The sequence below is a fragment of the Balaenoptera physalus genome, assembly GCF_965194825.1.
Source record: "Balaenoptera physalus genome assembly, chromosome: 13".
Lineage (NCBI taxonomy): Eukaryota > Metazoa > Chordata > Mammalia > Artiodactyla > Balaenopteridae > Balaenoptera > Balaenoptera physalus.
In genome coordinates this window covers 63,215,443-63,239,092 of record NC_138892.1, presented here as the reverse complement: position 1 = coordinate 63,239,092, position 23,650 = coordinate 63,215,443, and the positions used below count along the sequence as shown (strand labels likewise).

The window sequence follows — 23,650 nt, the reverse complement described above, 5'->3', positions numbered from 1 at the left end:
TTGGTGCCAGTACATTTATTAGTGAGAGGCTTCATGCCTCGTCTCTATTCCTTTCTTCCCTAGAGTAGGCAACATCCAGACTTGGCAAGGAATGGGGAGTGTTTGTAGGAACCTGTTTATCTCCGACTCCTATAGGGTCTACCTTTTAGAATGGTCAAGATGTGGCTTGGTCTCTGCATACTCTGCCAAGAAAGGATGAATCTTTGAATATGTGAGACTCAGGGTGAGATCTGGGGACACTTGAATAAAAATTGGATATTGGCATGTGTAAGACCAGCTAAGGTTTCTCTTTCTTCTCTGTTCCCTCCAAACCAGGAGGGACTGGAAGAATCTGCTGGAATCTCTGGACCCCTTCCTTCTTATCCATACACTCCTTCCTGCTTTGGGCCTGAGACTCTTAGCTCACTGTCCTATGTCCCACTACAGCCAGCCCACTGATGGTGACGGAGACTCTGTTTCCCCACAGAAAGGATGTGGCTACCACCTGGACCTGCTGATGGTGGCCGTCATGCTGGGTGTCTGCTCCATCATGGGCCTGCCCTGGTTTGTGGCTGCAACTGTCCTGTCCATCACACATGTGAACAGCCTCAAACTGGAATCTGAGTGCTCTGCCCCTGGAGAACAGCCCAAATTCTTGGGTATCCGAGAACAGAGAGTAACAGGCCTTATGATCTTTGTGCTGATGGGCTGCTCAGTCTTCATGACAGCTATATTAAAGGTAACCGTTCATTCATTCATTAGGTAAATATTGAGTGCCTGATTGGTGCCAGGAATCCTGTTAGGTGCTGGGAATACAGCACTACGGCAAACAGATACACATACAAGTACCTGCCCTGAAGGAATTTATTCTAGTGGGATAAGACAGATAAGATGTAGTTAAGAAAGTTAGTTAAGAAAGCAAACACGGTAATTACAGAATATGATATGTGATAAAAGGTAATATATAGTGCTCTGTGGTACTATAGAGAATTAAGGGGAGGTGTTTTAGTTACTGTGGTCAGAGAAGGCCTCTCTAAGGAGATGGTATTTAAGATGAGATGGAGCCAGCCATGCCATGGATGGTGGGAGAGGGCATGGGGGAAGGGAGAAAAGCAGTCTAGACAGGCCCTGAGGTGGGAAATAGTGATATGTGTTCTAGGAGATACCAGGGCTCAAGGGTGTTGAGTTAAGGCAAGAGCATTGAGATGAGATTGAAGAGTGGGCAGGGGCAGATCATGCAGGGCCTGCTGACACTGGTAAAGGTAACCTTTGAAGGGTTTTAACAGGAGAGGGACGTGATCCATTTAGTATTTTAAAAAGATCTCTCTGGCTGATATCTAGAGAATAAGTTTTTAGGGTTGAGGAAAAATAGAGGCAGAGAGACCGGTGAGTCTATTACAGGTGAGAGAGGATGGTGGCTTGAATGAGGAAGTTGGTAGTAGGGATGCATAGATATCTTAGAGGAGATCCAAAGGTCTTGCTGGTCGACTGGGTATGGAATGGGGTGAGGAAAATGGAAAAATCAAAATGCCTGCTGGGTTTCTGACTTGACCATCTGTGTGGAGAGTGGTGGCATTTAAGAGGGAGAAGACTGTATGAAGGAGGAAGTGATTTTGTAAGGGGTGGGCAGTGGTCAGATTTGAGTGAGATGTCGGGGAGGCATCTGAGTGAAGAGGCTAGAGGAGGTTTCTGGACTAAAAATATAAATGTGGGAGTCAACAGCACATCGGTGGTATTGAAAGCCAAAGGAGTGGATGAGGGAGAAAGGTAGATATAAAAGAGGAGGACTAGAGAGAAGAGCAGAGTCTAAGGAGAGCCGATATTTAATTTTATTTATTTATTTATTTAGTTTTGGCTGTGTTGGGTCTTCGTTTCTGTGCAAGGGCTTTCTCTAGTTGCGGCAAGCGGGGGCCACTCTTCATCGCGGTGCGCGGGCCTCTCACTGTCGTGGCGAGAGCCGATATTTAGAAGTTGGGTAGAGGAGGAGGTAGCAACAGAGACTCAGAGGAGCTGCCAGCGGCGGAGGGGGGACACCAGGAGGCCGTGATGTCAGGGAAGCCAAGCAAGGGGAGTGATTGGTCAGAAACTGTCTGGAAGGATGAAGACTAAATCAAGGCCATTGGGTTTGGCAACATGGAGGCCTAACGGGACTTGACAAGAGCAGATTCATTGGAACAATAGAGCAGAAGCCGAATGACAGGGGCCGAAGAGTAAATAGGTGGTGAGGAAGTAAAGGGCATGTGCATGTGGGCAGACAACTCTTTCAAGAGGTTTTTTTCTGTGAAGTGGAACAGAAAAATGGGCAGTGGCTGGTGTGACATGTGGGTGAAAAGAGGATTTTTGGACAGATGGAGCCACCTTGAAAATGAGAAAAAAAATTTTTTTGGTGGGTGTAAGACCTGCATCTGGGAAAAATGGAATAAAAAGGAAAGCTCTATCTGCAAGCCCCAACCATTCTGGAGCACTTACTTATCTCCTTTGCCTCCTTCTCCCTCTTTTTGATGAACTGTCAACCACCTCAGCCTGCACTGCAAATGCTATTTAAGGGTGAGAAGTGGGAGAGGTGGGAAAGGATTCTGAACCATCTTCCTGTCCCCTTACCTTCCACTTAATCTTGCCACCCCTCCTCATGGCCCTGCCTGCTTCTACCCTCTGTCCCCAGCCCTAGGTGCCTCTGGTCTAGGTGCCATCTGGAGGAGCCCAAAGGTCGCTGCTCCTCTGGGAATGTAACCATGAAGGCCTGGTGGTGGGCACTGCCTGGCCTTCCTGTAACTGTCTCAGGGGGATTCTTTTAGGAAACCATTCAATAGTTCTTCCAACCAGGTTAGCACCAAATTGAGATGTCTACTCACTCTAGAGCTGGAGCAACGTAAAATCCAATGGGGATTTTCTAGTTCAAAGAAGAATTATGTTTGGGAATGTTCTTTAGCCTCAGAATAAAAGCAAGTCGAGTTTAGTCTTTGCAACAAGACTTTCCTTGCCTTGATTCCATAGGCCTCATTACTCTGCCTCATAAAGTTGCTCTGAAAATTACCTAGATTGATATAATGTGGTAAGTGTGTATGTATATTCAAGTGCAGTAGAGTAATGTTGATATTTCTCCCCAAATTATTCCTTCTCTGATAAGATAACCTCCCTACTCCTGCCCTCAAGTCTCTGGTTAGTAAAAAAGCAAACGTTATTAGTCTGTATTAAAATACACCAAATCCCTGAGGAGATGATTCTGCGACTAGAAAAGATTTAAAAGGTTTCAGTTCTGTAAAAGAGATGTGTGTGTGTATGTGTGTGTTTGTGTGTGTGTGTGTGTGTGTGCCCATTTCCCTGGAGGAGGAAGAGCCAGATGGGGAGAAGATGTGAGACCTATGATTTAACCAGGACCAGATTACACTTACGTGTAATCGTTTCATTTCAGAACAAAATGATTTTTATCATTGTCAGCTTCTGTTTTTGCTTCTACTTCTAAATCATGTAAAGGCAGCAGAAACGAATGCAGCATCTATGCAGTGATTTTGTGACTTTGCTTCTTTCTTGGAGATTTGGAAGTTTATATAATCTTGAGTGTGCTATGATACCAAATTTAATTTCTGCCCTTTCTGCCCTTTCGTCTTCAGTTTATCCCGATGCCGGTACTCTATGGAGTTTTCCTCTACATGGGAGTGTCTTCACTACAGGGAATTCAGGTATTTCGTGGTTCAGCCAAGCAATGTCTTCTCTTGGTGAGCTCACCTGTCCTGACCAGGGAAAGACAGCCTCCCTAGGGGAACACAAACCAGTTCTTGAGAAACCATTTCCTAGTCTTGCTGCTTCAGCTATTTTAGACATTTCTTTGGACATTGGGCAAAATAGGGTCATGTTGGCATGAGTGCACAGAGACTTTCAGGGTGGCCTGACTCAATGTCATGGTTCCAGTCATTCGTCAGTTATTCAACAGACAATTATCAGGCACGTATTAAACACATTTTGTCAGATGCTGGTAAACTTAGATCTGAAAGGTTGGTCAAGAACTAAACTGGCTTCCACACATGGACAACACTAGGTTTAGTGCCAGGCTAAAGTGTGAGGCGGGGGGGCGGGTTTAACTGGGGGTACATTGGTGAAGAGATTGGGGAGTCGTGGGAGCTGCTCCAGGTAAGCAGATATTACTTCCTGTCACACTCTGCCTTTTCCCATCTATCAACTCATTCCTCTGAGTCCTTTGAACAGAGAGAATCAGGAGCTAACTTGGGTACCCAGATAATTTGATAATTTAGCCACTTCTTATACTGGTGGCTCGTTCCTCTTTGTTATTTTACAATGTCTAGTGGTCACTCTTTTTTTTTTTTTAATCATTCCCACTCTCTCTTTTTTTTAAAAAAATATTTATTTATTTATTTATTTGGTTGCACTGAGTCTTAGTTGTGGCAAGCAGGCTCCTTAGCTGCGGCTCGCTGACCCCTTAGTTGCGGCATGCAATCTCTTAGTTGCGACATGCAACCTCTTAGTTGCAGCATGCATGTGGGCTCTAGTTCCCTGACCAGGGATTGAACCCAGGCCCCCTGCATTGGGAGTGTGGAGTCTTATCCACTGCGCCACCAGGGAAGCCCTAGTGGTCACTCTTATACACTGAGTTCTAATGTGACTTTGGGCAGGTTATTTATTTATTTAAAATTAATTTTTATTGGAGTAGAGTTGCTTTACAATGTTGTGTTTGTTTCTGCTGTACAGCAAAGTGAATCAGCTATATGTATACATATATCCACTCTTTTTTAGATTTCCTTCCCATTTAGGTCACCACAGATCACTGAGTAGAGTTCCCTGTGCTCTACAGTAGGTTCTCATTAGTTATCTATTTTATACATAGTAGTGCATGTATGTCAATCCCAATCTCCCATTTCATCCCACCCCGCCCCCGCCTTAGTAACCATAAGTTTGTTCTCTACATCTGTGACTCGTATTTCTGCTTTGCAAATAAGTTCATCTATACCATTTTTCTAGATTCCACATATAAGCGATATTATACGATATTTGTTTTTCTCTTTCTGACTTACTTCACTCTGTGTGACAGTCTCTAGGACCATCCACATCTCTGCAAATGGCACTATTTTGTTCCTTTTTATGGCTGAGTAATATTCCATTGTATATATATATACCACATCTTCTTTATCCATTCCTCTGTCAATGGACATTTAGGTTGCTTCCATGTCCTGGCTGTTGTAAATAGTGCTGCAGTGAACATCGAGGTGCATGCATCCTTTCGAATTATGGTTTTCTCCAGGTATATGCCTAGGAGTGGGATTGCTGGGTCACATGGTAGCTCTATTTTTAGTTTTTTAAGGAACCCCCATACTGTTCTCCATAATGGCTGTACCAATTTGCATTCCCACCAACAGTGCAGCAGGGTTCCCTTTTCTCCACACCCTCTCCAGCATTTATTGTTTGTAGATTTTTTGATGACAGCCATTCTGACCGGTGTGAGGTGATACCTCATTGTAGGTTTGATTTGCATTTCTCTAATAATTTGTGATGTTGAGCATCTTTTCATGTGCCTCTTGGCCATCTGTATGTCTTTGGTGAAATCTCTATTTAGGTCTTCTGCCCATTTTTTGATTGGGTTGTTTGTTTTTTTGATATTGAGCTGCGTGAGCTATTTGTATATTTTGGAGATTAATCCCTTGTCAGTCGCTTCATTTGCAAATATTTTCTCTCATTTTGAGGGTTATCTTTTCGTTTTGTTTATAGTTTCCTTTGCTGTGCAAAAGCTTTTAAGTTTAATTAGGTCCCATTTATTTATTTTTGTTTTTATTTTCGTTACTCTAGGTGGTGGATCGAAAAAGATCTTGCTGTGATTTATGTCGAAGAGTGTTCTGCCTATATTTTCCTCTAAGAGCTTTATAGTATCTGGCCTTACATTTAGGTCTTTAATCCATTTTGAGTTTATTTTTGTGTATGGTGTCAGGGGGTGTTCTAATTTCATTCTTTTACATGTAGCTGTCCAGTTTTCCTAGCACCACTTATGAAGAAACTGTCTTTTCTCTATTATATACTCCTGCCTCCTTTGTCATGGATTAGGTGGCCACAGGTGCGTGGGTTTATCTCTGGACTTTCTGTCGAGTTCTGTTTGATCTATATTTCTGTTTTTTGTGCCAGTACCATACTGTTTTGATCATTGTAGCTTCGTAGTATAGTCTGAAGTCAGGGAGCCTGATTCCTCCAACTCCTGGGCAGGTTATTTAATCTCTTTGGGACTCTGTTTTCTTTTTATTATATAAGATGGTCATATTTTCTATATCCAGAATGTTATGAGATTTCCTTTTTTAAAAAATAAATTTATTTATTTATTTATTTATTCTTGTCTGAGTTGTGTGTTTGTTGCTGCGCGCGGGCTTTCTCTAGTTGCAGCGAGCGGGGGCTACTCTTCTTTGTGGTGTGCGGGCTTCTCATTGTGGTGGCTTCTCTTGTTTCGGAGCACGGGCTCTAGGCACGTGGGCTTCAGTAGTTGCGGCTCACGGGCTCTAGAGCGCAGGCTCAGTAGTTGTGGCACATGGGCTTAGTTGCTCCGTGGCATGTGGGATCTTCCCCGATCAGCGCTCGAACCTGTGTCCCCTGCATTGGCAGGTGGATTCTTAATCACTGCGCCACCAGGGAAGCCCTATGAGATTTCATTTTATCTTTTTACTTTTTTTACAATATATATATTTTTTGAACATTTTATTTATTTATTTGGTTGCGCAGAGTCTTAGTTGTGGCAGGTGGGCTCCTTAGTTGTGGCTTGCCAGCTCCTTAGTTGAGGCACATGGGCTCCTCAGTTGTGGCACACAAACTTTTTAGTTGCGGCATGCATGTGGGATCTAGTTCCCTGACCAGGGATCAAACCTGGGTCCCCTGCATTGGGAGCGCAGAGTCTTAACCACTGTGCCACCAAGGAAGTCCCTATCTTTTTAGTTTAAATAATCAGTGAAAAGCTCCAAACTCCTCAGAGAACAAATAAGAGATTTGGTCTTTTAAGCAGAAAGATACCACTGGCTTATTTTGTTTTCAACACTCCCTGAGAAAGATCTCTCTCAGGAGCTACAGTGTGGGAGAGGAGAGAGAAAGCTGAACCCAGAATTAGAAGAGATAGGTTCAAATTTTGACTGTCACTTACCAACCTTGTGCAAATTACCTGTTCTCTTTGAGACTCAGTTTCCCCTTCTGTCAGGTAGAAACGGTATTGCCCACCTTTCGGAGCAGGTGATATAAGAGATATGAATGGGATTAACGAGGCCCGGAGAAACCACCTGAAAATAAATGCCAGTTCCCTCCTTTCAGTTCTTTGATCGTCTGAAGCTCTTTGGGATGCCTGCAAAGCACCAGCCAGACTTCATCTACCTTCGGCACGTGCCGCTGCGCAAAGTGCACCTCTTCACCCTCATCCAGCTGACCTGCCTCATCCTGCTGTGGGTCATCAAGGCATCTCCAGCTGCCATTGTCTTTCCAATGATGGTGAGTTTTAAAAGGTATTATTCTTTATTTTTAAAAACAGTGATAAAATATACATAACGTAAAGCTTACCGTCTTCACTATATTTAAGTGTACAGTTCAGTGGCATTAAGTACATTCACATTGTTGTGCAACCATCACCACCATTCACCTCCAGAACGTTTTTCATCTTGCAGAACTGAAACTCTGTACCGATTAAACAATAACTCCCCATTTCTCCCTCCCCTTAGTCCCTGGAAACCACCATTCTAGTTTCTGTCTCTGTGAATTTGACTCCTCTAGTTACCTCATGTGAGTGGAATCGCAGTATTTTTCCTTTTGTGACTGTCTTGTTTTGCTTAGCGTAATAACGTCTTCAGGGTTCATCCATGTTGTGGCATGGTGGGTTTTTTTGAATAACAGCCATCCCAATGGGTGTGAGTTGGTATCTCATTGTGGTTTTGATTTCCCTAATAATTAGTGATGTTGAGCATCTTTTCGTGTGCTTATTGGCTATTTGTATATCATCTTTGGAGAAATGTCTATTCAAGTCCTTTGCCCGTTTTAAAATAAGGTGGTATGTCTTTTTGTTGTTGAGTTTTAGGAGTTCTCTATATATTCTGGATATTAATCCTTTATTGACGGTGAGTTTTTGTTTTTTGGTCGGTCTTTGCAGGAGCAGCATTATTTTGGGGACCTTGAGGTGTGGATGCATGTGTGTAGTAGTTTACCATGTTTACTTTTTTTTTTTTTTTTACCATGTTTACTTTTAAGGCTACTAGTCTGCCTGTCTGTCTGTCTGAATTTCTTTCTCTCTCTCTCTCTTTCTTTCATGTGTCTGACATGGAGAGGACTCTTCATGTTTGCAGTAACTTCCATATTAATAACCTCAAAGCAATATGGTTCCTGTTTAGAATTTACTGCAATCAGAAGTGTCTATAGTGGTGGAAATGCACCATTTCAAGCCACTGGGAAAGAGGAAGAGGTTGGTCTAGCACTGATAAGTGACTGGGACATCCTTGCCTCTTTTCTAACTGAAGCAAGCGCTTTGGAAAGGAGAGCAGGAAAGCTGAACTGTGTGGTTCAGCAACAGGTGACAACCTGTTTTCTAAAACCAGGGTGATGATGAAATTCTTGCCACCTGACCACCTCACTGTTCCATCTTGTTCTCTTTTTTTTTTTTTTTTTTTTAAATTTTTTTTTTAATTTTTAATTTTTTATTTTTATTTATGGCTGTGTTGGGTCTTCATTTCTGTGCGAGGGCTTTCTCCAGTTGTGGCAAGTGGGGGCCACTCTTCATGGCGGTGCGCGGGCCTCTCACTATCGCGGCCCCTCCCATTGCAGAGCACAGGCTCCAGACGCGCAGGCTCAGCAATTGTGGCTCACGGGCTTAGTCGCTCCGCGGCATGTGGAATCTTCCCAGACCAGGGCTCGAACCCGTGTCCCCTGCATTGGCAGGCAGATTCTCAACCACTGCGCCACCAGGGAAGCCCCCATCTTGTCCTCTTGATGCCTTCCTCTCGCTGGCTCACTCTGTGTCATGAGGATGCTGAGATTTCAGTGGGCTGTTTGAAAGTTACCCAAAGGGTGGGCCTCAAAAGGGAAAAGCCAATGAGGGTAATGTCTGGTACTCATTTAGGTACTTTTGAACGCTGTCTTACTGGGAGAATATTCAAGGGTGAGGAATCTTCGGGGTTCTTTTCCCCTAATCTCCTAGATATATACCCTCCTGATGGGTTTCTCAATTTTGTCAGAATACCTGTAGAGTTCTGCATTTGGGTGTTATGTTCAGGGCTTGAGTGTTTGGTTAAAGAAATAGCAAATTCCTGGCAACTCCTGGAAGGGATACTATCAATTTTGGCTGTTTTTGGAAAATAGTCATTGAAATTAGGGAGAAATGAATTTAATTAGCCTGATTTGCTCCATGCCTGGTCCAGTCACCCAATTTAGCTGGTGAATACCAGTCAGTCCAGGCAGGTCATTCTGGGTTATTATTGGTTCTCCTTTGGCTGCAATGGCCCTCATGGGGAGAAAGTGGGGCAGCAGTTGAGATCCCTGGTCGTTTCCATTGAGGAAATGAGCTGTCAGATTTTAGGTAAGTCACTTTCTCTCCCTGGGCCTCAGTTTCCTCATTTATAAAATGAGTGTCAAGCCAGGCCAGAGGGCAGAGACAAAAATCACTAGAGATCCATGATGCAGGCATAGAGCAAGGATTTTGTGAGTAAATGTATAGGCAGAGGATCAGAGGAAATCCAGACGGCCCTTCAAGGCCCTCTCACCGCCTGGTGACCCATGTTTGGTTTGAGCTTGGCTGGCCCCACCAAAGCCATCTCCTGGAGAGGTTCGCCACCCTGAGGCTGCCCGGTAGCCCTTCCTGCTGGCCTCAAGCCAGGGGAAGGCAGCTCTTAGGGCCATCTGCCGATGAAGTGTTCCTCTTTTCAATAAAGGAATTAAATTAGTTCAGTTAGGGAATCATTAAGTTGTAAGGTTGTTATGATGAGAGTTAAATAAACTATTGTATAGAAAACACTTAACTTAGTATCTAGTTCAGAGAGCCTCAGTAAAGGCAAATATTATGATTATTATGAGTTTGATCTTGCTTGACATGTTCTAGTCTGCTGTGAAAATAAGACTTTGCTTTTAAACTCCAAGGAGGAAATGAGCCCCTTTAATTCACTTTCTTTATTTTTCTTCAGGTTCTGGCCTTGGTCTTTGTCAGGAAAGTCATGGATCTCTGTTTCTCTAAGCGGGAGCTGAGCTGGTTAGATGATCTCATGCCGGAAAGCAAAAAGAAGAAGTTGGATGATGCCAAAAAGAAGGCCAAGGAGGAAGAGGTCATGGTTCTTGCACCAACTGCAGACTTTGGGGCAGCTTCGAATTACAGAACATAGGAAGGGCCACGTGAAAAGTCAGCATGTCTCGAATCGCAAGGGTTATATTTAGGAGTGGGGAAGATTACTCCAAAGATATTCTTAGCCGATGTCTGTCCTTCATCTTCAGACTTGATAACCGGTTGTTTTCCCTCTGTTTGTCTACAGTCTACTCATCAGGTTCACACTTAGAATATGAACATGGAATCCGCTCTTATTATCAGAGCAAATGGTTCATGTTCTCCGAAAGGTCTAATTTGACAAGTATACAAAACCTATTATCTTCCAAGAGTATTTGTTACGTACCTAACTGCAGGGGTTGTTGTGGTTCGCAAAGATAACTTGCATAGGACTTTCTGTCCTTCCTCATTTCCCTCAGCACTTGGCATCTGCCATCCACACAATGGACCTTCAATCAGTGGCCTATACGTGCAAAGAATGGATGTGTAGCAAAATGAAAATACCAGTCCAAGAATGAGCCTGAAAGTATTTCCAAATACAGTTAGTGCCTGAAATAGTGTCCTTTGAAATTCATTTTAAAGGAATTATTTTCCTAAAATCTTGAATTTTAAAAATCTTGTATTATTTTTTCAAGCATTATTGAGATATAACTGATATATAATATAGTGTAAGTTTAAGGTGTACAATGCAATGATTCGATATATGTATGTACTGTGAAATGATTACCACAATAGGGTTACTTAACACATGTATCACCTCACATACTCACATTTGTGTGTGTGTGTGTGTGTGTGTGTGTGTTGAGAAATTTTAAAATCTAATCTCAGCAATTTTCAAATATACAATAGAGTATTGTTAACTATAGATACCATGCTGGATATTATATCCCCAGAACTTATTCAGCTCATTGGCCACCTTCACCCATCCCTGCCCCCTACGGCTGGCAACCACCAGGCATTTCTGCTCTCTGTTCCTATGACCTCGGTTGTTTTAGATTCCACATGAAAGTGAGATTATACAGTATTTGTCTTTCTCTCTCTGACTTATTTCACTTAGCATAATGCCCTCAAATTTCATTCATGTTGTTGTAAATGGCGGGATTTTCTTCTTTTTTAATGGCTGAATAGTATTCCATTTTGTGTGTGTGTGTGTATTTTATTGTGGAACATTTCAAACATATACAAAGGTAGAAAGAACAGTCAGTATTAATAGTTCCCTAATTGCCTTATTATTATTATTATTTTAATTAATTTATTTTTTTAATTTATTTTTATGGCTGTGTTGGGTCTTCATTTCTGTGTGAGGGCTTTCTCTAGTTGTGGCAAGCGGGGGCCACTCTTCATCGCGGTGCGTGGGCCTCTCACTATCGCGGCCTCTCTTGTTGCGGAGCACAGGCTCCAGACGCGCAGGCTCAGTAGTTGTGGCTCACGGGCCCAGTCGCTCCGCGGCATGTGGGATCTTCCCAGACCAGGGCTCGAACCCGTGTCCCCTGCATGGGCAGGCAGACTCTCAACCACTGCGCCACCAGGGAAGCCCCCTTATTATTATTTTTAAACATCCGTTTGAATCAGGATCCAGTAAGGTTCATATATTGCAATTGGTTGATATATTTTAAAAATTTCTTTTGGGGTTCCCCTCCTGTCTTTTTTGTCTTTGACCTACAGGGTTTCCTGCCATTTAGATTTTACTAAATATAACTTTTGGTATCATTTAACATGTTCTCTGTCTCCTATGTTTCCAGTAAATTGGTAGTTGTATTTAAAGGTTTACTCAGATTCAGGTTCTTTTTTTTTTTTTTAATACTATTCCATACGTACAGATATTGGGTTGACTCTCTTTTTGTGGTGAGTCAGATCTATGAAAGACCATAATTATACTCTCTTATAATAAATGTGAGAGAAAATTAGGTAGAAATTATGGTGATTGAAAAATGGGCTGGTGTAGACTATTGGTTTCATTTGATCTAAGATAAAATAATGTCTCCTTTTCTTGCAGGAGGCTGAGAAAATGTTAGAAATGGGGGGAGACAAGTTCCCCTTAGAGAGCAGGAAGTTACTAAGTAGTCCTGGAAAGAACAACAGTTTCAGGTAAAACTCCCCCAGCCCCAAGGAGTTGACTGTTTTGGTGGTTGTGTAAATGTTCTGGCTTTGTGATGGGGGCTGTGTCACAAATGCAGCTGCTGGTATAAAGAGCTAAACATTCAGCCTCCCGGTTCCAGCCTGTGAAAACACCATTCCTTTCCCGGTTTTGTGAGGGCCTGCCATGCATTGGGCACTATGCCAGGTGCTGGGAATCACAGGAGGACGGAGCTACGGGAGCCCATGTGCTCCCCAAACCAGTTGGTCCTTCTGCCTCTCTCTGCCACCTTCCAAAGGTGAATAGGATGTAGTCTTTGCTTCTCAGCCTGGTGGGCATGAAATTCCCATGCTTAGGCAAGCCGTTGGGGGCTGGGCAGAGGCAGCCCCTTCCAGCTTGGCTCATGGCGGCTACAGTCCTAGGAGCCAAGGGGGAACCGAACTGGGATTCCCCAAATTCCTTACTTGTGCCAGCGATCTTAGCCCTTTGATCTGTTGAACCTGTTGCTCACCACAAATCACAGGAAGCTAAACTGGTCCATTTGCGGTTTCATTCCTGGTGTTTTGTTTCCGCTTTGGAAGAGGAACACAGAAGCTGAAAGAAGCTCAGAGGTGGAGAGGGTACAGAAAAGGAAGAGAGAGGGGATCTGGGTTATCTAGATGCTAGATAATTTACTGCTGAGTTATTGAATTGATTGTGGTTTATACTGAGGGGGAGATGAGGAAAGTCTTTTCTTTGGTTATTTATTTATTTATTTATGACAGCTAAAAATAGTATATATTTAAGGTGTGTAACATTATATATATATATGTAAATGATTACTACAATTAAACTAACAACATATCCATCACTTCCTATACTTACCATTCTTTTTTGTGTGTAGTGAGAACACTTGAGATCTACTTTCTTAGCCAATTTCAAGTGTACAATACATTATTATTAACTATAGTCACCCTGCCTTACATTGTCTGCAGAACTTACTCATAACTGAAAGTTTGTACCCTTTGATCAGTATCTCCCCTTTTTGCCCACCCCCCAGCCTCTGGTAACCACCATTCTGCTCTCCGTTGCTATGAGTTCAATTTTTTTTAACTTACCCCAAAGAAATGGAATCTTTGATCTTTAAGAAACTTTCTGTAAGTTGTCATGAAAGGAGCCATAGGCTTTGCATTCTCTACGACAAAGCAGGAATCATGTTCCTTCTCTAGCAGGTGCTGCCTCCCCTCTTGGCCTTTTAGAAGGAGAGTCTGGCATGTGGAAAAGTTTAGAGTACTGGCGGGGGGGGGGATGGTGAGGGGGTGGGTCTAGGAGACCAAGGACTGGATTCAAGGTCTTGATTCTCCACTTACTGACGTCTGACCTTGGACAATCTCTTAACCCTATGAGCTTTGGTTTCTACACATTCAAAATGAGGATGTTAATAATCTCTGATACTGTGATAGTTAAGATAATATATTGTAACAGTCCTTTGTAAACTACAAATGGAAAAGATCCGGCCATGTAAATGAGAGAATGAACAAAGAGTGCTTAGCACCGTGCCTGGCACACAGCAAGCGCTCCCTAAGTGGTAGCTCCTGATGCTGCCACTTCTGGCATCATAGCGCTGTTACCAGCATCCCCAGAGGGGCCCCTCAAAGGAGAGCAGAACTGTGGGGGGCAGGGCTGGCCGCTAGCCGGCACCCCGGCCCAGCCGTCAGCTCTGACTCACGGGCCACCTTGCTTCTCGACATTCCGACCATCTGGTTCCCAGTGCTCCCGAGAGCTGTGCGACAAGCTCCCTCACGCCTCACCTTTTCCCTTCTGGTGGGTAGCGGGCATCATAGACTGAGATGTAGACCTTATTTGTATGTCTGACATTGACTGTCCTAAGCATTGATTTCAGATGTGACCCCTCTGAGATTAATATATCTGATGAAATGCCTAAAACCACAGTCTGGAAAGCTCTCAGTATGAATTCTGGAAACACAAAGGAAAAGAGGTATAATTGCTGATTTTTATTTCTGACTTTTAAAACTAGCAATCATGTTGAAAGTAAAATATGTTTTTGTTGTAAAGCTGAATTTATCCATTAATAGCACATCTAGGATCGTTGCTAACCCCACAGAAGAGCTATAAGCCTAAGAAAAGCAAAAATGTTTTCTAACTATTTGAGCAGATATGCTGGTTTGAGCTGCCCATTTACCCAGGCCCAAAGTCAGGATGGAATTATTTTGGAATGGAAATTTGCTTTTATCTGTTTTGTTCCCTTAATCCTCTTTCTAGCTCCCATTTCAAAATCTGTAGAGCATCTCTTTGGTTATTGCAACCACACAAACTGGAAAATCCTTAAAATATTTGGATAGTGTTGATAGTATTGATACAGACTTTAACCTATTTAACTTATTCCATAATGAGAATTATTGTCAAGTAAAGATTTTGAAATATTAAATTGTAACGGTTTTCTTATTTTGGAAACTAAATTCTGAGTATTGTTTGTCAGTAGCATAGATCAATTTTTAATCTGGTTAATGAAAAAAATGGAAAGACTTGAGGCATTTTTGCCTACATTGAAGTAGGCTGTGTACTCAAATTACATGAATAATTTGGTCCAAACACTAAGTCATCAGATAACCGAAGGTAAAATCTTAGGTCTTATTAAAGGCAACTTTTCTAGTTAAAAAAATAAAATAAAGCCGTAGGGTAGGTTAGGAGACTTGGCTTAGCTATTAATTCCATGTGTAACCTGGCAGACCACTGTTTCTGGTACTCGGTTTATTCAGTTGTGAAATGGGGGTAATAATAACTGTCTCACTCATACGGCTGCTCTGAGGAGAAACTGATGTGCTTTTGAAAGTCACAGCCACCAGTGGGTGGTAGTGATGGGCTATTTCATCGAATGGGTTAAAAGAAATCTGTACTGAATGTGAGTGAAATATAGAATCTTGTTTCCTTCAGAGGAAAATCCAGGCAGCTGTCGAAATGTATAACGCACATGGTTATTTTTAGTTGAGAACTAGTCTACTTGTAAATGAACTTAAAATATAGCCAGATCCAAATTGTGGTGACATCTTCAAAGTATTGTGTTAAAAGCAGGAATGAATCATGTGTTCCCTTTTTGTCTAATTGTAACACTTTTATTCAGTCTCTTCAACTAAAAGTCTTTGCTGAGATGGAGGATGTGGGCCGTGAGGTGCCACAGGGAAGTTCTGGTTACAGAGGAGATGACGAGTGTCTCAGAGAAGAAGCGAGCCCAAGTCTGGCCCTGTCCTTGGTCCTGTCCAAGCCACGCGAGCATTCAGTTATTGGTGGTATGCATCGGAGGGCATTGCCTGGTATGAGTGTGGAAGCAGAAGACCACCTCCCGTTGGTACTTCTCCTCTTCCTTCTCTTTCTCTTCAGAACTGCCACCACTGAAGACCCAGCTTCCCATTTGCCAGACATTTCCTCTGAAACCCTCTGCTGGCCTGCTGAGCCGTATGGATCCATTCGGCCACTGAGGATTTCCTCAGTGAGGTCCCTCTTGCTCAAGGACAGGGTGAGGAAGTAGGAGGAGAGCGGAGAGGAAAAGGAAGCCTCCCCAGTCCCATAGTGACTGCAGGGTCCTGGGCAGCCCCGGGCCTTGGTTTGGTTGCCTGCTCTGGGGGATGCTGGTCAGACCCAGAGGCCACCAGGAGGGTCTGCTCCTAGGAGGGTCAGCGCCCTGGGCGTTGGCAGTGCTCACCGCCACAGCCAGAAGATGCCTCCGGCCTGGTGCATCTTCGTCGCTCCCTAGCAGCAGCCCGCATAGCTCAGCAAGAACCTTGGATGATGAAAGGGCCAAGAGGGACATTGAAGTTGCTTAGCTCAGACAGGAAAAGGCCTGGGGGAAAATCAGTGGTGGTGAGTGAGGATGAGCAGCTCCTCTTGACTTCATTGATAGAGTAAGAGAACAAGCTTCAGTGGCTACAGAAGGAATTAGTTTAGACACCAGGAAGGACTTCCTAGCCTGAAGATTTGTCATAGTGTCTGCTTTCTAGATATCTGGGAAAGGTTTGAATGTAGTCGTTTGTGAGTAGAAAAGGAGATAAGGTTTTTTAATTGGCCATGTTGTGGAAACATCCATGTCCTGCTGCTGTCTCTTGAGAACACACTCTGATTGCATTCCTGGAGAGATCCAAGTGCTTACATAATGTCTCCTTAGCTGCCTTAGTAGCAAACCATCGCCAACCCAATGGACCAAACCACCTTCATCATCCTGGATTTTTTTGTTGACAGATGTTCTGACTTTCAGATGTAAAAAGCCACACTGGGAAATGAACTGTAAGTGGTGAAATTAATTTTGGTGTTTAGTTTAAAACTATATTTATAGTTTCTGTCTCCTCTTCTCTTTTGCAATGAATATCGAGGGTTTGGGCTCCATTGTGTATAGACTTTCCCTTCCTTTGTGCACAGAATGTGACTAGCAAGCATGTCGGTACCCAGGGGATCTGATCAGTTCAGTTTCCATCCTGGAAAATAATTGTACAGTGGGACCGTCCCTCGGTGTGCTCTCCTTTCATAGGTGAAGAGTTGGCTACGTAACTTTATTGAATTTTGCATTCCTTAGACTCATAAATATATTAATGTAGTCTTACTCTTAGGACCTTTGATATTGAAGGAATCCTGCCTTTTCTTATTTCCCTGTCTCTTAGAGTCAGTCCTTTTAATACACAGATGATTTTCAAAATATTTAACAACTGGTACAGGATGGGCACCAACCACTCAGAACGGATGCCTGCTGTAAACAAGCAGTATGTGTGGCCGTACCAGTGCCTATTGGCTGAACGTCACGCTGCTTTCAAATATTAAAATGACATCCCTTTGAATTGTGGGTATTGTTCCTGGCTTGTGTGATTTCTACTCACAAGGTTGTTTCAGGGACAGCCTCGGCATCCTTTCATATGGTGCAGACAGGAACAGGCATGCTTCTTTGAACTACATGGGCATTAAAATCTTTGAGAGCCAAAGCTTCACATTTTATCACTTTAGGATAAATGTAATATTGTACCCGTTTACCTACCTAATTTAGAAAAATCATAAGGCAACCTGTCATTGGGAAAAGCTTTCTTGCTGACTTTCCCTGTCCCTCTCTGCTTCCTTGAGCTTGCCTCCTTTTTCATCTTCTCTGTTCCCTGAGGACATCCCCCGCTTTTCTTCCCCCATCTTGCCCCGCCCATCTTTTCCTGCCACTTCTGTATAGGGAGGATGGTGACCGCTTCACCTGTTCCCCTGGCCTCAGCGTGGCTACGAGGAATACAGCAGGGAAGAATCCATCATGCAACAGAACTACGTGACAGAGTCACTCAGAAAAATCTCTCTACTCACACGCTGACGTCTTGTGATGCCCTGTGCGGGCAGGCTTCCTGAGAGGGGGAGCTTGTCTTTGTTAACTCTGTGTAGTGCGCTTCCTGAGCCAGACCCTCCCAGGTTACTGCGCCTTTGGAACGTTAGCTACTTTGGAAGGCTGTGCCAGTCTTTTTAGGCTATTAGATTTTCTTCAAACAACAGCCAGCCTCGTTTGTGCTACATCTCGGTGGTAGGAACCATTCCCTACTCTTCGTCTCTTATCTTTCCCGAGTCCCACCCATCCCTCAGCCCCAGTCCTGGCTGCTTCCCTGCTCAGTGGCTGGTGACTCTGGGTTGCAGAGTCAGGTGCGGGGGTGGGGTGTTTAGGGTAGGAAACTGGGGCTGGTGGTGGAGCATCAGCCACGTGTCAGCCACGCGTATGTACCTGTGTGTGTACGCACGTGTGTCAACCAACAAGCGAGAGTGTATCCATGAGATTTCATTGCTGCTGCTGAACAACCTCGTGCACCTAAGCTGTGGGCACATCAAAAGAACATGGTCCTTCTCCCTCCTAGGGCTTCCCCTCTCTAGTCTGATAGGATTGCCTGAGGGCAAATACAGATAGATTAGTCTTAGAAAAAGGTGTTCAAGCTCAACATTAAGGAGAAACTGATTTAGGGGTAGAAAGCAGGTAGTTAGGTAATTCCCATGCCCAGGCTTGCTTGGGCCAGAGAAGTAGTCCACCTCTTTTCTGACAAGGGGAAATTTCAGGAGTCGTTTGAGTGTTGGCAGGGCAATGCCCTGATAGGCTGGCAGTGGAGAGTAGGATGGGAGGGAGGCCAGGGATTTAAGAAAATGATGGTGAGTGGAATCTTGCTTCTAAACAGAAGAACTGGCATCACTAAGTGGGTGGGTTACGTCCTAGCCCATGACTTACGGAAGGGTTGGTTTAGATAGGAGGTGAAGGCCAGCAGAAATATGCTGTGAAATTGCTCAACATGTCTGGTTGCAGGAAATGCAGGCTAGTTCTTTGTAGCTGTATATGATTTCAGACTTCTGATAATGGGATTATCAGGAGGGCTGGCCTTTACTGCACTCAGCTCCTATCCCCCTCTCCTTGTTGGTATAAATTTGCCTTTGGGGTAAAGAGGTAGGGAACCATATATTTTAAAAAGATGTTATAAATAGTTGCTATTTCTATTTGTCTGAGATGTGACTGGCTTTTAAATTAGTCATAAATATTTGATAAAAATCTGGTATATGCTAAGTCTTAGGCTTTGTTGACATCTCAGGCTGACAACTGTGACCTTCAAGAGGTCTCTGGTTTGGGGAATCTGGTTTCTGGTCATTCAAAAAACGCAATTCCCAGTTCGACTTTATTTTCTACCTACTCAGTGCTCTAGTCTTCTCTCTTAATAGAGGAATCAGTAATTCTCCCTGGAGCTTCTCTGTCGACTTCCGTGTCCATGTTCGGAGTCTCCACGTTTTCCTGATGTGTAGGAGAAGGCTTGAGCCCAGGGCCCGTGGCTTTTATTTTAACCAGCATCAGACATACTATTTAGCATGTTCTCTCTGCTACTTAATCAGCTTCTCTAAATGTCTCCTTTTGCTGGAGAGTTAGTACCACCTCCGAGGATTTTTAATCACTCTTTGCTAGTTTGCTACTGCATTTTCCTCAGACTTCTCAGGTTTCCAAGCCATATCCTGGCAGGACATTCAACATGCATCGGATGTTCTCAGGCTTCTTGACTTTCTTTTGGTTGTAGCTGCCAGGCCTCCTAAGGTAGAAATCCTTCCTTTTGGCCCTGACTGGCCAAATGAGACAGCGTCTAAGTTCTGCCCCCTTGTACTGACTCAGCTTTTTCGCGTACTCTTTCCCGTCCTTTCTGCCTTTTCCTCAGTCTTTCAAGTTTTCCTTGGAGGGAAGAAGTTCTTGGTCAGAGGTCCTAACCACCACGGCCAGTTAGGGCTGGTGAGAGGGGGAGGAGGCTGGACGGTTCTGGGGCTTCTCAAAAAGGTGAGACTTTATGGTTATTTGCCTTATTTAGGACGAGGGACTAAGGATTCTCAAGCCCTCAGGGTCATCCATATTTCAGTGTAAATAGAGAAAGACATTCCAAAACCAAATAGAAGGGATTTTTCTGCCAAATCTACTCTTTATGATTCTTGGTGCCCTTGGGGTCTTGCATTAATTATAGAGAATGGGTAGTTGACTCAGTTCACATTTCTTTATCGGAAAGGAGGCTGATTTTCACCACCAAAAGAGGTGTGAAGTAACTATATGATTGCTTGAAGCTTGGAAAGAGGAAAGGAGTGTCACGTGAATCTTTTCAAGAGGAAAATTCAGAAAGTGGCATGATTCATCCATTAGGCATAATTCTTTTAGAAGATTCTGTGCTCAAAGGGAATGGAATGGTTTCTGATCCTTCTGGAAAGAAAAAGAATAGCATTTTCTTTAACCCACTTTCAGCATTGGAGAATACAGAAGTTTTCTTCTAGCTGATGGCGTTAATATTTCTGAGAGAGAGCGAGCCCACTCACAGCCCTTTCCCGAGCCCAGCAGAAATCAGCAGAGCTTGGGTTCTCTTAGCAGGTTTGCAGTTGACTCCAACATGCAGGTTTTTCACACGTGCAATAATGTTGGAAACAGAAGTACCAAACTGAATATGCAATTAACTCCTTTTGCAAAAGAGGCCAAAATCCTCCTCCCCATGCCTCTCTCCCATATTCACTCCTCCAAGACGATAAGCCTCCCTCTCGTTAATCTGTGTCTGTCTGTCTGATTGGTTAGATACGGCTGCCCTCCCAAGCACATGGTGTCAGGTGGAGAGCAGAGCGACCTTCCCACGGAAGGGGACGGCTTGAGGTGCTGGTACATTTCCCTCGTTTTCTGTGTTCTTCTTTCTAGTAGGTGTCCTGTAGAGATAGAGATATTTTTGTTTTAGAGATTCCAAAGTATATATTTTTGGTGTAAGAAATGTACCCTCTCCACACTCCCTGGTGTAAATAGGACCGAGAACAAATGCGTCGCCGTGATAATCCCATAGCGCTCTGCGGTAGGGATGGGACCCTTCTCCCTCACCACCAAGTCTCACGGCCTGTGTCTGTGAACCGGGGGAGGTGATGGTGACACCTCTGCCTGCCCAGACCTTCCTGTGCTCAATGGGTGAAAAATAAAGTCTGTGTAACTGTTCACACCTGTGGTGTTCTTTGAGCTCGAACCGCGGGGCTGAGCCAAGGTGACCACCTTCCAAACTTGGGAAGGGCAGTTATGAAGGTGGGGGAATGCGTGGGGTCTGCTGAGCGGGCCTGAAGAGGGGCCGGTACACCTCTGGGTGCAGACCCTGAGCAGTCCCTAGGCAGAGCCATGGAAGAGGCTAGAGGGCCCTTTCTTTGGGGACCACTTAGATTTATGTTTGGGTGGAGGGACAGGACAGCATGAAAAGAACGCCCGCTTTGGAGGTACAACCAGGCTGATGAGACCAATTGCTAATGTTTAAGGACTCAACCACTGCATAGAAATCCAGATTTAAAAAATCTACTGTCATTCCAGATAGTTTTGGTTTGGGGCGGGGTGCTCCATTTCTCTTGCTCTCAAATCCAGTCACTGGAGGGATGGAGAAAAGGGAAAGAGGGAGGCAATGCAGTAAGAGTAGAGAGGTGAGTGAGGGGGTGAAAGGCAAGGGTGGGGGGAGAGCCAGTCAGCCGGCTTTGTGGAATGTGACCAGGAGGGCATCAGCTGGAAGCATCCTGAGCGCCAGCCCAGTGTGGATCTTGCAGTAAGGAGAGCCAGGGCAAGCGGGCTGTGGACACCGGATGAGCCAGCTTTGAGGCCTTTCGTTCTCTTTGGCTCTATACATGTTATGTCACTCTGTCTCACAGAGACGTGCTCATATTGCATTGAGTAGTGGGTGGTGTATGGGAAGGTGCAGGGAGCGGAGCCAGCTTTCATCCATTGAGACAGTGGTCCCCAACCTTTTTGGCGCCAGGAACTGGTTTCGTGGAAGACAGTTTTTCCACGGACGGGGGGTGGGCGGGGTGTGGTTCAGGCGGCAGTGCGAGCCACGGGGAGCGGCAGATGAAGCTTCACTCGCTCGCCCGCCGCTCACCTCGTGCTGTGCGGCCCGGTTCCCAACAGGCCGCGGACTGCTGCCGGTCCGCGGCCCAGGGGTTGGGGACCCCGGCATTAAGACATGAAAAGCGCTTAGGACGGCACCTGCACACAGTAAGCATAGAGTAAGTAACAAGAAGTCTGGAGGTGGGTGCTTCCTGGGTGGTTAATGGCAGCAGTCACATCAGGCTCTGGTCAACTTCTCTGCAGTTCTCTTGGTTTTCCCCTCATAGTCACAAGATGGCTCCAGGAGCTCCAGGCATCACATCAGGCAGCATAACTCCCCAATACAAGAGAGGCTAAGGGGGCATTTCACTAGCTTCTCCCTCTCTTTTTAAAGGGGAAAACCTTTCCCAGAAGGTCTCCTCCCGCAACATGTCGTTGGTCAGAACTGGGTCACATACCCATCTCTAAGATGGGAGAAGGGGACGAGATTGTCCTGTTTGGCTAGGACCAATTGTCTTCATCCTCTGGGGTTGAGCCCATCTTCCTTGACCATATTGCTGCTCCAATACTTGTACAAAATTAGGATTCTGTCAGCAAGGAATAATGCAGGAGCTGTAAGCGATTAAATATCCAAAAGGGTCTGCCAAAGGATCCAGGAGAATCTGAACCACGGGGCCTCCTGCGGAGCTGGAGCCAGGCCGCAGCAGCAACAAGGATCCTCAGGAGGCCCGGGAGCCCCCCCGCAGGTCAGTGGTTCTCCCCCTGCCTCTACCTGAGAGTCACCTGAGGAGATTCTTAACCTACTAATGCCCGGCCCCCACTCCACACCAATTACATAGACTCTCTGGGGATAAGTGCAGGCACTGGTGTTTGTTAAATTCTCTCCAGATGATCCTTATGTGCAGGCAGGGTTGAACGTCAACTGCTATTACGCTTCACCTTCAACTTGGCCTGACTCAGCTCGTCTGTGTCTGCTTCACTTCAAACCAGCTCATTCTCACCCTCCCCTGTATATGTTCTTCTACCTTACAGCCCTTCTGCAATGTCAGTGTCTCTCTGCCTAACCTGTCACAGCCTTAACCATCTCCAGATTCTTTCAGCTTCAATCTCTGTGGCTCACAGCTTTCACCATCTCTGTATTTCCAGAATCAGATTCCCAAGATTGAGAATGTGATTGGTCTCTGATCATTTCTTAGCCACATTGTAGGTTCCTGACCAGCCTATGAATCAGAGGCCTTTGGGTCTGGGACCACCCCTGGGCCAACTGGGGGAGAATTAGGGTCAAGCAGTAAAAAATACGGCAGTTGAGGGATGTTCCTTCAGCAAGGGCTGTGACTTGTCAGTTTCTCTTAGAAGGAGACAAGGGCCAGGGAGACAGAGTAATTGACATGCCTAGTTATCTTAGTGATGTCCAAGGCTGATCCCTGGGTTACAGACCTGATCACAAGTTCACCCCTTTTACCTCTTGGTTGTGTTTAATTACTGGGACTCACACGTACATTCTTGCAAGAAAAATGGGCAAGTATTCCACTGCTCCTTCCTTCAACCATTGCCCCCAAAGGTCCCTAGCAGAACACACCCCCGCAATCTCACCTGTCTGGTGGATGTCAGCACTCACAAGTGGAGGGAAGTGCAGAGCTTCCCTGTCAGGAGGCTAAGGGGGTGTGATTGAGGCTCCCAGCAAGTGGCAGGGTAAATGACAAGAAGCCAGGAACAAGCCTGCCTGCCTTCAAGTCCCGCTCTGCCTTCACAGCTGTGTGACCTGGGGCAACGTGCTTCACTTGTGCCTCAGTTTCTTCCCTGCAAAACGGGAGTAATAATACCGCCTACTTTATAGGTGTATGGCAAAGACTAAATTAATTGAGCACGTTAAGGCCGGCCCCTCCCTGCGCGCCCTCTGTGCCTCCTTTAGAAGCGGGTCCACCCCTCTCCTGCCTTCCCGGTCCTCGGTCTTGCAGCTGTGTGGTGGAGTGGACCCCCCTAGAGT

At 44.8% G+C, this 23,650-nt stretch overlaps 1 protein-coding gene across 3 annotated transcripts in view; it reads left to right on the top strand.

Annotated features, from left to right (window-relative positions):
- The window catches only part of SLC4A8 (solute carrier family 4 member 8), an 88,815-nt gene extending 68,014 nt beyond the window's left edge, over positions 1-20,801 (top strand). For all 3 annotated transcript variants that reach the window (XM_082421302.1, XM_082421303.1, XM_082421304.1), the window contains exons 19-25: positions 467-718; positions 3,591-3,659; positions 7,267-7,440; positions 10,113-10,250; positions 12,243-12,334; positions 14,206-14,301; positions 15,445-20,801. In XM_082421302.1, coding sequence (XP_082277428.1) covers positions 467-718; positions 3,591-3,659; positions 7,267-7,440; positions 10,113-10,250; positions 12,243-12,334; positions 14,206-14,301; positions 15,445-15,457 — 834 coding nt within the window. In that variant the 3' untranslated portion in view covers positions 15,458-20,801. The remainder of the gene's footprint in view (positions 1-466; positions 719-3,590; positions 3,660-7,266; positions 7,441-10,112; positions 10,251-12,242; positions 12,335-14,205; positions 14,302-15,444) is intronic.
- The last annotated feature ends 2,849 nt before the right edge of the window (positions 20,802-23,650 follow it).